Below are 15,581 nucleotides of genomic sequence, written 5' to 3'. Positions count from 1 at the left end.
AGCGATTCTTTTTTTTTTCTTTTGTCTTTGTTAACTGGTTTAAACAGAATTTATCCTGACGTGTTAAAACATCTTTAAACTAGAAACACAAACCTCTTCTGTCAATCATGTGGTCAACCTGCAGTCTTTTTGTTTCACTTTATTCACTACTGTGCAAAAGTTTCAGGCACATTTAATGTCCCTAAAAAAATTTATAGTGAAAAGTATGAAGTATCCAATATTTTTAAATAAAGCTTATTTATTTGTTTTTGTTTTGTTTTTTTTACTTTTAAAATGGGTTTGTTTGAATGTTTGGATAGTTTAAATTGGATTTTCTGGTAGCATGCAATTTTTTTTTTCACATCTTTTATAATTGCGACTTGCAATATGCCTAAAACTTTTGCACACCACTGCCTGTCCAGCATAACAGATATTCACTTTTCACGGCTTCCTGAACACTTTAATTTTGAGAATATTTTGTGCGTCTCTCACTGACGAGTACAAAACACAACCTCCTCAAAGACTTAGAAATTATACAAAAAAAATTCAGTAACTCTATTGTGCATGTTTTGTGCAAAACTGCTTTGCTGAGTTTTAAGTGTTTTAATTACAGTTAAATCTTATTTTCATAGTCAAGATATTTCTGAAAAAGTAAACAAATTTACAAACTGCTTCACAAAAACTGTTAAAACACTGAAAATATAAAGATTAAAAACATAGATGATATAAAAATTTAAACAACAATAGTGATATTTTTATAGAATGAACAAAATGTAATAAAAGTACATAACATAACTAAAAAAACAATGAGATCTAAATCAGTGAAGTTTTAAGGTTCCAAACATGTTTTGGAGATTTAAAAAAGCCTGAGGATGCGTCGCTGCTCGTGTCTCAGTGAGTGAAAGACAAAATATCTCACCACACAAAACATAAGAAATAAAACATTTATTTAAAAAATGGAGAGCAGGAAGACGTCAAAGTGAACACAGTAAACTGTTACGAGTCAAATACACAAATTAAAAACAAAAAAACAACAACAAAAAAAACAATGTGAAACTGACAGATTTAATGAAATAAAAAGTGTCTTAATTCCATGAAAAATCCCAGAAATTCCATAAAAAGTGCAAAGAGCTCAGACAAGCTACAAGAGCAGAGCAGAATTTTTTAGGATGACTCAAACATCTTCTTTCTGTCAGCTTTGTCCTCGATGTTCTTACGCCAGTCGCCGACAGCATCTGCAGGCTGAGAGAGAGACAGAGAGAGAGAGACGGAGAGAAAGTCACAAAACACAGAACTCTCCCAGATATCACACAAAATATCACTGTAAATTATTATTTAAAAAATAAAAAAAATAATAATTTAAAAAACATGGAACTCTACCAAACAATGCACAAAATATCACTGCAAATTATTATTAAAAAATTATAAAAAAAAAAACATGTAACTCTACCAAACAATATATAAAATATCACTGAGAATTATTATAAAAAATTAATAAAAGAAACATGTAACTCTACCAAACAATGCACACAATATCACTACAAATTATTATTTAAAAAATAAAAAAACATGGAACTCTACCAAACAATATACAAAATATCACTGCAAATTATTATTTAAAAAATAAACAATATATTTAAAAAAAACATGGAACTCTACCAAACAATGTACAAAATATCACTGTGAAGTATTATTATAAAAAATATTATTTAAAAACGTGTAACTCTACCAAACAATGTACAAAATATCACTGTGAAATATTATTTAAAAAATACATTTAAAAACATGTAACTCTACCAAACAATATACAAAATATCACTTATTTTATTATTATTTTATTTTATTTTATTATTATTTTAAAAATGTATTTAAAAATCTGCAACTCTACCAAACAATGCACAAAAATATTACTGCAAATTATTATAATAAAAAAACAAAAAACAAAAACATGGAACTCTACCAAACAATGTACAAAATATCACTGAGTATTGTTATTTTAAAAATTTATTTAAAAACATGTAACTCTACCAAACAATGCACAAAATATCACTGTAAATTATTATTTAAAAAATTAAAAACATGGAACTCTACCAAACTATATACAAAGTATCACTGCAAATTATTATTTAAAAAATTAAATATATTTAAAAAAAAACATGGAACTCTACCAAACAATGTACAAAATATCACTGTGAAGTATTATTATAATAAAATATTTAAAAACATGTAACTCTACCTAACAATATACGAAATATCACTGAGAATTATTATAAAAAAAAACTTAAAAAACATGTAACTCTTCCAAACAATGCACAAAATATCACTGCAAATTATTAAAAAAATTTAAAAAAAAATTAAAAACATGGTACTCTACCAAACAATATACAAAATATCACTGCAAATGATTATATATAAAAACATTTTTTTTTTAAAAACATGGAGCTCTACCAAACAATGTACAAAATATCACTGTGAAGTAGTATTATTTAAAAATTAATTTAAAAACATGTAACTCGATCAAACAATGCACAAAATATTACTGCAAAATTATTACTTAAAAAATAATAAAATAATAAAAAAACATGGAACTCTACCAAACAATGTACAAAATATCACTGAGTATTGTTATTTAAAAATAAAAATGTAATTAAAAAACATGTAACTCTACCAAACATTGCACAAAATAACTGTGAATTATTAAAAAATAAAAATAAAAAACCCCACAAATCTCAAAAACACCAAACAAAATGTCACTGTCAATTATTATTTAAAGGCAAAAAAAAAAAAAAAAAAAAAAAAAAAAGAAAACAAACACCACACAAAATATATATACATATATTCATATCTATGAAATATCAGTGCCAGTAGTTACTTAATCTCAACACTAGGAGGCACCACTGCACTGCACAGAACTGAATATGAATCACAAATCTAATATCCGAAGAATTTCAAGCAATTTATTCCAGAACACAAAAATTTAACTGAACAAAACCCCAAAGCTGGAGGAAGGACAGGAAGTGCTCATGACGGTGCCACTATGAAAGACGCTACGAGAACACATCAGGCAGAGATCCAGACCCAAACTGGATCCAGAGCCAAAAGGGTTTTTAGGGGCCACTCACCTCCTCTTTCACCTCCTTCTTGACTTGCTTCAGGTTGGCCCTCAGGTCCATGTTGACCGTGTGTTTGGAGCCCAGCAGAGCCTTCAGCATGGCGTCGGCCGACATGCGGACCTTCCTCAGAGCAGGTTTCTTCACTCCGGCCAGGTCGATCACTTTGATCTTCAACTCATCGATCTGAGGGTCACCAAGCACGTAAAAGTCAAATCTTCCCACGGTGGCTGTGTGGTGCCGAACACTACATCTTCAACTGGTTCTGGTGTAGTACAGCTGTAGTATTGCAGTATTACACAATCAATAAAGTGAAGAATTCTAGTGTCTGTGTGCAGCATGCTCAGACTAAATCTGGTTCTAGAATCCTCTTCCACAGATTTGAACAATGAAAATAAATTTTAAAGGGTTATTGGTTTGGTTTTATTTTAATTAAAAAATCATACATGTAAAATACACATACAAATAAATTACTGAGGATAATTTCTAATTTCTTATTTCTAATGTGGTCTAATCTCTCATTGGTCTTTTATCTCCGTCAGTCTGCTGAATCAGACGTCAGTTCACTTGGTGGCAGTAATCCACTTAAATGTGTAAGTTGAATCAAATTTATCGAAATATTTGCATTTTTAAGCTTAATAGCTGATCTTTCTGTTACACAATTAAGATAATGTTCAAACCATGACCATAAACATGATTTGGTCATGTGAGTGGGCGGAGCTATGCCTGTTCAGTGAATGAACGATCCAGACTGTAAATGACATGAGCAGACATGCTGTTTTAGACTGAGTCTTTTTAATCAGCGGCCAAACCACCTGCTTCACCTGGTGTCCGAACCGTTTATTTTTTCTGGTGAAACAGCGCCCCCTGCAGCTTCCCCTAAACATTAGGTCTGGTTTCTAAGGTACTGTACATGTAAAGTCCAGTTTTCCCAGACACCAGTATAACACCAGTCAACAACAACAGCAAAATTTCTTACATGGACTTTGACAACTGATTTTGGGTCATTTTGTGGTGCTGAGTCTGAATCTGAGCTCAGATTTCCTCGATCCCATCATGTTGTTTTTGCAATCTGCATGATCTGTATTGATGGATTATGCAAAAGTTGCTGATTCACTCACGAGTTTGACACCACTGATTGCGCACAAAAGCAGCTTCAAACCAGGTTTAAACCAGCTTCACGAAATGTGAATGAGTCGTAATATCGTTTATGGCGCTGAAGAGTGTGTGAGAGTGCAGCTTTTACTTCAATGATATGAGAAATATGTTTTCATGTCTCAAAAACGTGATGTGATTGGCAAAAAACTAACAACAGATTCAGATTCAACACCCCCAAATTACCCAAAATCCCTTAAAAAACTCCATGCAAGAAAAATCGTGTTGACCAGTGTAATTTGTCGAATTTTATTTTATGGGTCTGATATAACAGGTAACAAGTGTTACTGCCCCTAGTGGCAGTGCAGAACTGAAAACATGCAGACACACACTTCGGTCCTTGTCTCTGTACCTACCTCTTTGTCAGCTTTGCCCACTTTGGCCTCGAGGTCGTACCGCTCCTCGTCCACTTTGTCGATGAGCGCATGGAGTGCTTTGCAGGTTTCCTGAAAGAACAACAAAATTTTCACTCCACTCAGAACTTTCACTGGTGACATCATCCTTCAGCCCTCTTTCAGCTGTTCCTGTTAGGCGGCACCACAACAGATCATCCGTCTCTAGCTAACCCTGTCACACACATGTATTCAGTCTTACTCCTTTCATTCCCCTTTTCTCCAGAGCATATCTCCACCTCTCCAGACTAGACTCAACCTGCTGTCTACTCTCACTACAGATCGCAATGTCATCTGCAAACATCATAGTCCATGGAGACTCCTGTCTGATCTCATCAGTCAACCTGTCCATCACCACTGTGAACAAGAAAGGACTTAGAGCTGATCCCTGGTGTACTCCCACCTCCACCTTGAATGAGTCTGTCATTCCTACTGCGCAACTCACCACTGTTGCACTGTCCTTGTACATGCCCTGCACCACCCTCACATTCTCCAGACTTACTCAAACAATACCACAACTCTTCTCTTGGCACCGTGTCATAAGCTTTCTCTAAATCCACAAACACACAACAACTACTCTATACTTCTCCATCAGTATTCTCAGAGCAAACATTGGATCTGTAGTGTTCTTTCTCAGCATGAAACCATATTGCTACTGACAGATGTTCACCTCTTTCAAATCTGAGCTTTAACCTTCAATAAAAACCTTTAAATCACTCAAAACAAGAGCACAGCACCACTTTATTTTATGTTATTTTCACAAAGCACTGTCACAGAATTTGAGAATTTATGTTTTATTGGAAAATCACAATAAAGATCTTCAACAACTCCACTTTTCCATGTGGCATGAGAAAGGGAAGTCTGTGGTTCCCTGCAAGAGTCGTTTCCCCCGTGACCCAATCCCAGATAAGTGGTTGAAGATGATGAAGTGATGAGTGAAGATCACAAGAGGAATAACCAAATCAAATTTTATCTTTAAGGTCTCACAAAAGGGGCGGGAACTGAAGTTAGCCAAGTGGTGCCATCAACAAGGAGTTGAACCATCACACACACCAATCTGTAGCATAAGGCTCAATTATTTATTAGATCATATTTCTCACCATCAGGGCAGCGTGGTTTCCACTCATATTGGGGGCGGGGCATTTCTCAGACATGTAGGCTTCCTTGGCGGCTGCAATTTCCTTTTTCTCATTCTCCATCCAACCAAAGGCGATCTGCAGCATCAAACTCTGCAGAAAAGCATACAAAGAGGAGACATGTCACGTGGAAAGACATTCAGAAGGTTCTAGATCAATGACCATAAGGACCAGGATGAACAAGGGACATTTAAGAATGAATCGGTCAGTGCACTGAGGAAAAAAAACTACAACCTGAAAGAAAAGAGTCGACTGTTCACAGAATAAACCAACAGACAGAAGGACTGAGTGACACACGGAGGGACGGACAGACAGACAGACAGAGGAATGGACGGTGGGACAGACAGAAGGACTGACAGGGGGCGGCACATGCCGCATCTGGAAACTGATTGGCTGCTCTCAGATACCACTCCACTGCTGTAAACTATGATTGGCTATCTTGCCAGTGAGAGGCGGGACTTAACTTGAACTGACAAGAAACTGTCAGTTGTAGGTGACGAGGCGCCACTCGTCATTTTGGGTTTGTGGCTCAGTGACCTCTGACCCCGCTCAGAGAGAGGTGTTTTCATCATCACTCTGAAACCTGGATGTGAGGTTTTGTTTTAATGAATGAATGAATAGCGTGACGTGTGTCCATGTGTGTGTGTTCATACTTCAAGTCATCCCTGCATACAGTAGAGCCCCCTAGATCCACCCCAGTTTAAACAATCTGGACACGCCACTGGTCAAATGTCAGCATGAACCACAATCAAAAATAAAAGATCTATTCAGAATAAAAGAATTTGAAATGTTTATGTAATTCATTCATAAACAGCAGTCAAAGTGCGTTCCTTTTGAGATGATGAAATCTGCTGTGTGTCCAAACTTCAGCTCTTCTACAAGTACTGACTTGTAATTATTTGTTTCTTTCTTGAAATAAGTCAACAAACAGAAGAAAAGTGACATCATAAAGACACAAATCAGGCCTAAAAAAACACTTAATTTCCTTTGAGTTTGTGAAACACGTCTCAAAGCCTTCGTGTACCTTCAGATGATGCCTGCGGCTCGAAGTCATCTTCTTCCTGTGAGCAGAATAACAAACAACTTTAGCAGACAGAAAAAAAACAAATAAACTTCAACAGAAGGAAAAAACAAACCCATTCAACAGAAATAAAAACAAATAAACAACCTCTACAGACAGAAAAAATAAACAAACAACTTCAACAGACAGAAAAAAACAACAAATAACTTCAAAAGACAGAAAAAAACAACTTCAACAGAGGAAAAAACAAACAACTTCAGCAGACAGAAAAAACAAATAACTTCAACAGACAGAAAAAAACTTCAACAGACACAAAAAAACAAATAACTTCAACAGACAGAAAAAAACTTCAACAGACACAAAAAAACAAACTTCAACAGACAGAAAAAAACTTCAACAGACACAAAAAACAAATAACTTCAACAGACAGAAAAAAACTTCAACAGACACAAAAAACAAATAACTTCAACAGACAGAAAAAAACTTCAACCGACACAAAAAAACAATAACTTCAACAGACAGAAAAAAACTTCAACAGACACAAAAAAACAAATAACTTCAACAGACACAAAAAACAAATAAACAACAGACAGAAAAAACAACTTCAATAGAGGAAAAAAACAACTTCAACAGACACAAAAAAACAAATAACTTCAACAGACACAAAAAAACTTCAACAGACACAAAAAAACAAATAACTTCAACAGACAGAAAAAACAAATAAACAACAGACAGAAAAAACAACTTCAATAGAGGAAAAAAACAACTTCAACAGACACAAAAAACAAATAACTTCAACAGACAGAAAAAAACTTCAACAGACACAAAAAACAAATAACTTCAACAGACAGAAAAAAACTTCAACAGACACAAAAAACAAATAACTTCAACAGACAGAAAAAAACTTCAACAGACACAAAAAAACAAATAACTTCAACAGACAGAAAAAAACTTCAACAGACACAAAAAAAACAATAACTTCAACAGACACAAAAAACAAATAAACAACAGACAGAAAAAACAACTTCAATAGAGGAAAAAAAACAACTTCAACAGACACAAAAAAACAAATAACTTCAACAGACAGAAAAAAACTTCAACAGACACAAAAAACAAATAACTTCAACAGACAGAAAAAAACTTCAACAGACACAAAAAAACAAATAACTTCAACAGACAGAAAAAAAACTTCAACAGACACAAAAAAACAAATAACTTCAACAGACACAAAAAACAAATAAACAACAGACAGAAAAAACAACTTCAATAGAGGAAAAAAACAACTTCAACAGACACAAAAAAACAAATAAACAACAGACAGAAAAAACAACTTCAATAGAGGAAAAAAACAACTTCAACAGACAGAAAAAAGCTTCAACAGACACAAAAAACAAATAAACAACTTCAACAGAGGAAAAAAAACAACTTCAACAGACAGAAAAAACAACTTCAGACACAAAAGCATTTTAGTGTCAAGAAATAAACCCTCTTTCTTCTCCTCCTTTAATCACACTCTTCTTTCTTTTCCTTCCAGGTGGTTTTGTCTTCCTCCCTTCTTTGTGTAACACTTTATTTTGTAAATGCTTCCTGACATACATACATGTTATTGTTCTCTGATTAGTTTGTTTACGTTCAACTTTAACTGCACTTTTTAAAGGCCTTCAATATTTTAAGATTTAATATATTTTTTCTCATATTAAAGACATATTTCTTCCATTATTGACCATCATCAGTAATCAGTAGGTGACACTTACTCAGACATGTTGGTGGGTTGTGTGTGTCACAGCCTGTTTAAAGAGAAGGAAATAAAACAGATGTTAACTTAAAGGCTTGTCAGAGCTCCGATGTCATCGCAACGCTCAGATGTAACGCGATCTGTTCGAGTGTGTTTGATGCGCGCCAACAGCTCTAAGTTTGGAGCGCTGGGGTCAAATGTCACCGCTCGGAGGCCGGCGGCCGTAATCTCCTTTACAGGTGTTCAACACCCAATCTCCTGCGAGAATTAACACTTCAACTCCATTTCTGGACAAAAATGTGCAGCGTTAGCACGTTAGCTGCCAATACTCACAGCAACAAGGAAGAAAAAACCAAAACAAAAAGAAATCAACAATTTTGTTTTTACAGTGCAGTGAGCCGTCAATTTAGAAATAACAGAAACCTTTATTTTATTCATGTATTAATATTTAGAAATCAATACGTAAACAGATTTGATCAAAAACATTACTTTATATTTTTATTCATCTAAATGTTGCAGAAATAAAAATAAATCATGGTAATATTACAAAATATGTTTTTAACCTTCCTTATCAGCAGAAAAAATTCTAAATAAGACTTTACTTAAAAAACTATGATAAAAGTTTGAAATTCAGCGTAAAATCTTTGCCATTATTTCACTTCGTTCCACACATACGACAAATAATAAGTGTAACACTTTTTTAAAAATCAGATGTCAAAAAGTCCTTTAAAATACAAAAAAATTCTATAAATAAATATATAACAACATACACAAAAAGTTACATTTTTATTATCACGAAACTGATTTAATTAACAGTCAGACACTAATTTATTCAAAACACCAAAACATGAATTAAATAAATCCAAACATGGTGAGTGTAGTTATTGATTTTTTTTTTTACAGTGTAAACTTTTAACTTTAACTAAAATGAACTCTAAGAACATGTTGAGAATTTTTTATGCCCTGAATTTCTTTGTTTTAAAATTATTCCCATAAATATGAATTTTAGTTGAAAGTAAACTCTTGAAAAGTCAAATGTTTCATGAACCAGTCTGTGAGTGAGATGAGATTCGTGGTTCAAGGTTCACACTCACTTCCCGCCTCGCCGTAACCTGCCCGGGTCACGTTTCCCTCCGGCGATTAACAAACCCCGAGGCCACGACCCCCATCATCTTAACACTTTAACAAAAAGACTTAAAGTCCAAAAGCAGCGTCAGATCCACTTACAGGCTGTGTTCAGGCAGGCAGCGAGGAGAAAAGCAAAACGAGCGCTCACCTACGACGGGACGAGAACGTGAGGAAGAGGAGGGCGGCAGTGACGGCAGCTGTGGCAAGAACAGGTTCTGGGTTGATATATATGAGGGCTCGGATCCTGATTATGGAAAATCCTCAGACCAATGGGCTGGCTGGCGCCTGAAATATCATCACAGCCTGCCAAGTTCAGACCGTAAACCAGCTCGAGGAGGGGCCGCGATCGTTTTAAGACTCAACTATAAAAGGGAGGAAGAGGATGGTGATACGGTCGCTATAAAATCATCAGGGGTCCAAATTCTACAAAGTTCACCAGAACCAGTGAGTCCAAAGCTTCACTGGATTCAATTACTCACAACTGACTTCACTCCATTTTACAAGGTTTTACACTAACTGAGTCATTAAAAATTTAAACTTCTCATCCAGTCAAACAACAACTTTTTCCAAACAAACTGATTAGTTTCAACCAAAGAATCTTCAAGGAAAACTGTGAAATGGTGTTGTACATTTGTGTCATAAAAAGACATTGGTGTCATTAAAAAGACATTTGTGTCATTAAAAAGACGTTTGTGTCATTTAAAAGATGTTTGGTGCTGCAGTATTTCTGTGTATTTTTAAGGTATTCTCCTGTAATGAATCTTATAATCCTTCACATAAACATAAAACATCTGACATACCTGTTATTTATCTTATTTATCTATATAAAATGATGATGTATTAATAGTATGAATTAAAAAAGGTATTTCCTCTCAAAAAGAATAAATAAATAAATAAAACTCTTTTCTGGGGGTCTGGAGAAAGTTTGAGACTCATGTGAAGAGAAACCGACTCCACGGGACACAAAGCAGCAGAGCAACTCTGATGTCACATTTTAATATTGTTCTAAAAAAAAAGTGTTTAAGCAGCTTAAATTTCTGCCTCTAAAAATATCAGTGCAAGACGTCGATCTAACCTCAGAATGGGTTCCAGATGGTTCTCTGGCTCCACGCGGTGCTCTCTGGTCTCTGGTCACGATGGCAACTCCACCAGACAAGACGTCAACACGTGGGTAACGTTACCGCTCAAGAAGGCTTTCCGCCTCACAGCGTCCACTTCCTGTCAAGGAGAACGTAAAAAGGAACGCAGCTGACGTTTTTTTTAAAAATTATTAGTCTTTTATTCCACAGGGTGTATCGGGGGGGGGGGGGCATCCCCCTCCCACCATCAGCCAAAAAAAAACCCCAAGATGCAACGAAAAAATAAGAAAGAAAAGAAAGAGAATACTTTAAAATATGATGATTTAATGTTTGCCATAACTTTTTTGTTATCTTCCAATGAAAAAAGTGGAACAATTCTCACTGTGTCCAATATTATGACGTCATTTTTACACTGTATCATCTGTCCATAAAGGGACAATAAACGTCTGATCTGTGTGATACGATTATAGATTAAAGTGGTTTTGGAGATTTCTGGACAATCTGTCAAAAAGTCACTGGTGATTATAAAAGATTTGGTTTACAATAAAAATCTTTATTTTATTTTGTAAATTTGACTTTTTTTATATTCGTATTCATGACGGAAAGAGTTGTGTAGAAAAATGAGAATTTTTATATCGGTGACAGTATTTTGCTGTCATTCCATGAAGGAGCAGATTGCTCAATTGCAATGAATCAGGAACCCCCCCATCACCATCACCCCATCAAAAATTTCTGGATACGCCCCTGGGTTTTTTCCATCTTCTTTTGAGATACAATTTTTCACGTCTGTTTTTCTGTCTCACCTGATTATTATCAATTATCTCACATTTGAGCCTCCATGTCTGAAAAACACTAAAATGAGAATCTTAATCCAGCCTCACATGGTGCCAACTGGACCCAGACTTTATCAAGGACATGAAGAGTTACTGGGACACATAACAGTGCAGGTGAGGGTTAAAGGTCAAGTTTATAAGACGTGGGCAGTGAAGGGAGTGTAGGAGAAGAAATGAGTGTGCACCACAAAAACATCTAAGAAAGACCAGGAAAGGAGGTCGAGGCGGTTTGGACATGTGACAAGAAGAGACGTCAAGTGTGTCGCTAAAAGAGAGATGAGGATGAAAAGTACAAGTGGATGAAAAACAGTGAAAGGGTGAAGTAGAGATGGAGGGATAGACTTAAGGAAGACGAAGGAGAGGGAGATTCAGGTTCAGGACCAGCCTGTGAAGGTCCATCAGAAGTAGCAGTAAAGAGCAAGAAGGACTCTGTGAAGTCCTTAATATGACGTGTTCTACGTGTTTCTTTGTCTAAACCACACCGCCTTAAAGTCTATGTAATAAAAACCTAAACACTGGTGAGTACCTCCTGTAAGACGAGTAGCAGTACTGCAGAATGCAGTAAAAAGGTGTCAGCAGAGCCGCAAGGTTTTTAGCCACAGGACAGCAGGCTCCCGCTGAAGGTGGTGACAGCGCCGGCTGAGCCACGGACGTCGACGGTCATGGCATCAGAGGCATGCAGGGCATGCAGCGCCATGTCGGTGTCCACTTATGTCAAAGAGATGTCCAGGTGTTTACATCGCAGACACCCGACACAGGGCTGTGGAACGTTCCGGCCGTGTGGGTTTCCTTCACTATGTGGAAACCGGAATAACTATATGTGTATGTTTACATGGACTCAGGTTCCTATGGAGGTGGGTTCATATCCATCCACCATCTGCTGGGTCTGAAACACAGATGGGGACACGCTGGGTTCAGCTTTGATTTTCAAGGAGCGCTCAAGAGAAACACTGTTTTCAAAACTTCTTCAACAGGAAATAGGGTGGGATGATCCAGCCCTAATTCCTGCTGAAGAAGTTTTGAAAACATTGGGATGATTTCCTGTGTCCGGGTTCTGTCTGTGTGGGTTTGACACTGTACTCGATCAAGAGTAAGATCCAGGTGTAACGGCAGTCAGCAGGTGCTGTGACGAAATTTCACTCCCTGATGTTTCTGTGTAGGCTCTCAGTTGTCCAGGTGGTTTTCACAGTATTCAAGCTTCTCTACTTCACACCCTGACACCAAAAGGGTCCAAGCAACAGGCACTAGAGCCCGTGGATTTTAGCGTCCTCATTCCCGAGGTCATGAGTTCAAATCCAGTGCACAACGGACAACATAGGTCACACAGACTTTTATTGACGGCCAGTACTCGTCCATCATGAGTGTCTCTGTGTGTGGTCAAAGTGTTGAACTTGTAGAGACGTTCACTGAACTCAGCTGGGATGTCCATGTCTCTGGGTGCTTGACCTTTGAGATCAAGAGACATTTGGGAAAATCTTATGGAGTCATGAGGTCAAAGGTCAGAAGTCCTGTGACAAACCAGTGTCCTATCCAGGGTGAACCCTGGCCTCTTACCCAATGACCACTGAGCCAGACTCCAGCTTCCCTGTGACCCTTAAATGGAGTAAGCAGGTGTAGAAAAATGGATGGATGGACAATGTTATGTGTCGGACGCGGGTGGAGGACCGGCCAGCGTTTGAAGGAGCCAGTATAAAATAAGCAGAGCACGGTACAAAGGATAACAGAATTTAATAACATAACAGTGAGTGCTAAATTACAAACAAATAAGTGCGCGGTCTGGCGAGGTGGAAAGACGGTGCGCTCCCAGCAGCACAAACGGTCCGGAGCCAGAACAGTTCGGACCCAAGGACCCCGCCGACACCCCCAGGTGGCCGCGACCAACCGAGTCTGTGAAAGAAGAAACCATCATGTGAGTCCACCACTCCACACACAGAGAGATCACTCAAAGGTGTACATAAACAGCAAACACTTCCTGGCTTAATCACCAATCAGCTTCCCACCCTGCAGGCATGGAACACCCAGTTCAATTCTCCACTGCAGTGGAAGCTGATTAAATGACTAACATAACAGCTCAATATAATAAGGTGTGAGGGACACCACATCTACTGACTGTACTCATGTTAGTCACAAAACCTAAAGTACCTCAGGAAGTGTGCTGACGAGCATGAGACCTCACCCCCTCCTCTTTCACAGACCATGGCATCAAACCTGGTACGGTCTCTGCATCCATGATGATGAGATGGCTCTCTAGACGACGATCTCACCCGTCTGGTCACAAGGTCGAGTCTCTGGCAAATACACACTGTGTACTCCAGACTTAAATGCAACCATGCCCCAATCCATAAAGATGCACCACAGCTGTGAGTCCTGACGAGCTGCACATGACAAGCTTCAGGTGATCAGGGTGAGGTCCTGATAACTCAGCCACACAGCCACTCAGTCCTGAACGCATGCCACCTGGAAGGAAAAACAAAAGACAGAACAGAAGACAGAAACAAAAGGCAGCCAGGCACCCCAGCCATACAACAGCCAATCCCTCTTATCTACAATAATGCATAATACTAATACTAATACTAATACTAATACTACTACTAATAATAATGATAAGTAGAAATTTAAGTGACTACTGTGTAATTCATGTGTTGGTACCCAAAGTGAATTTCAGCCAAAATGTTGGGTTTTTGTATCTCTGGGGAACAACTGCCTTTTCAAAAAAGAAATTCTCATCAAATGTGATTAATGTGACGGTTTGCAAATCAAAAGGCATCAACGCATGTAGAGTGTTTATAAAAAGTACACAAATGGCTGCTTTTGACTTTCACATCATTTAAGACATGAAGCTGGTTTTAAAACAAACCTTTAAAAGGGGTCACAAGGGATTTGTTTTTTTTTTTCCTTTTGATTTTTTTATACTGCACACAGTTATGTCAAATTTCTGTCTCATGGGGTGCAAAGCCATGTGCATTTTGAGTGTCGACCCATGTGCAGAAAAATGAGTTGGTTTGTGTCGGGAAGGACATCTAGCATAAGGTTGCAGAACCAAACAAGCAGAAGACCAGAAGGAGTTAAACTGGGCATTTGTGGATTTAGAGAAAACACTTAGAAAACAGGTGAAGATCTGTGAGCAGCAAGATGGTTTTGTGCCGAGAAAGAGCACCACAGATACAATGTTGATTTGAGTTCTTCAGCTTTATAAAACTTTATAAAAACCATGTAACTGTTAGAATGTCCTAAGCAGAGGGTCCCCCCTCTGAGTCTGGTCTGCTTGAGGTTTCTTCCTCAGTATCATCATCATAGTATTACCACTGTCACCTGTGTGCTTGCTCTAAGGGGTGTGAGGCAGCTTTGTTGTGATTTGGCGCTATACAAATTTAAAAAATTGAAACTGAATGGAATGTTTGCTCTGAGAGTATTGATGAAGCATTGAGAAGGCCAGAAGGCGTTACATTGTGTGTTTGTGGATTTAGAGAAAGCTTATGACAGGATGCCAAGAGAAGAGTGACAGAGAAGTATGTGAGGGTGGCACAGGACATGTACAGGGACAGTGTGACAGCGGTGAGATACGCAGTAGGAGGAATAATAGACTCATTGAAGGTGGAGGTGGGATTACACCAAGGATCAGCTCTGAGTCCTTTCTTGTTCACAATGGTGATGGACAGGTTGACTGATGAGATCAGACAGGAGTCTCCATGGACTATGATGTTTGCAGATGACATTGTGATCTGTAGTGAGAGTAGAGAGCAAGTTGAGTTTAGCCTGAAGAAGTGGAGATATGCTCTGGAGAGAAGAGGAACGAAAGTCAGTAGGAGCAAGACTGAGTACATGTGTGTGACAGGGTTAGATAGAGATGGATGATCTGTTGTGGCGCCCCTTAACGGGAACAGCTGAAAGAGGACTGAAAGATGAAGTCACCAGTGAAAGTTCTAATCAAAGCAAAATATTTTTTCTTTTTTTCTTTCAGGAGTGCAGCACAGTGGCTTAGTGGTTAGCACTGATGCCTCACAAGAAGAAGG

At 37.5% G+C, this 15,581-nt stretch overlaps 1 protein-coding gene across 1 annotated transcript; it reads right to left on the bottom strand.

The window, feature by feature from the left end:
- Positions 1 to 1,003: 1,003 nt before the first annotated feature.
- LOC117516360 (troponin I, fast skeletal muscle-like) lies at positions 1,004 to 9,923 on the bottom strand. The gene is made up of 7 exons (XM_034177324.1): positions 9,805 to 9,923; positions 8,548 to 8,580; positions 6,797 to 6,833; positions 5,737 to 5,865; positions 4,601 to 4,690; positions 3,102 to 3,275; positions 1,004 to 1,221 (listed from the first exon to the last, which is right to left on the bottom strand). The coding sequence occupies exons 2-7, from the start codon at positions 8,553 to 8,555 to the stop codon at positions 1,144 to 1,146; spliced, it is 516 nt and encodes a 171-aa protein (XP_034033215.1). The 5' UTR covers positions 8,556 to 8,580; positions 9,805 to 9,923; the 3' UTR covers positions 1,004 to 1,143.
- Between the last annotated feature and the right edge of the window lie 5,658 nt (positions 9,924 to 15,581).

This window comes from Thalassophryne amazonica, chromosome 8 (assembly GCF_902500255.1).
Source record: "Thalassophryne amazonica chromosome 8, fThaAma1.1, whole genome shotgun sequence".
Taxonomy (NCBI): domain Eukaryota; kingdom Metazoa; phylum Chordata; class Actinopteri; order Batrachoidiformes; family Batrachoididae; genus Thalassophryne; species Thalassophryne amazonica.
This window is presented reverse-complemented; position numbering and strand designations above follow the sequence as displayed.

Bases quoted from the DNA above. Each gene is read 5' to 3' on its own strand.
- LOC117516360 (XM_034177324.1), bottom strand. The intron at 5,866-6,796 runs GTACACGAAGGC...GCTTTTCTGCAG, and splicing joins GCCGCAGGCATCATCTGAAG to AGTTTGATGCTGCAGATCGC. The intron at 3,276-4,600 runs GTAGGTACAGAG...GGTGACCCTCAG, and splicing joins TGGGCAAAGCTGACAAAGAG to ATCGATGAGTTGAAGATCAA.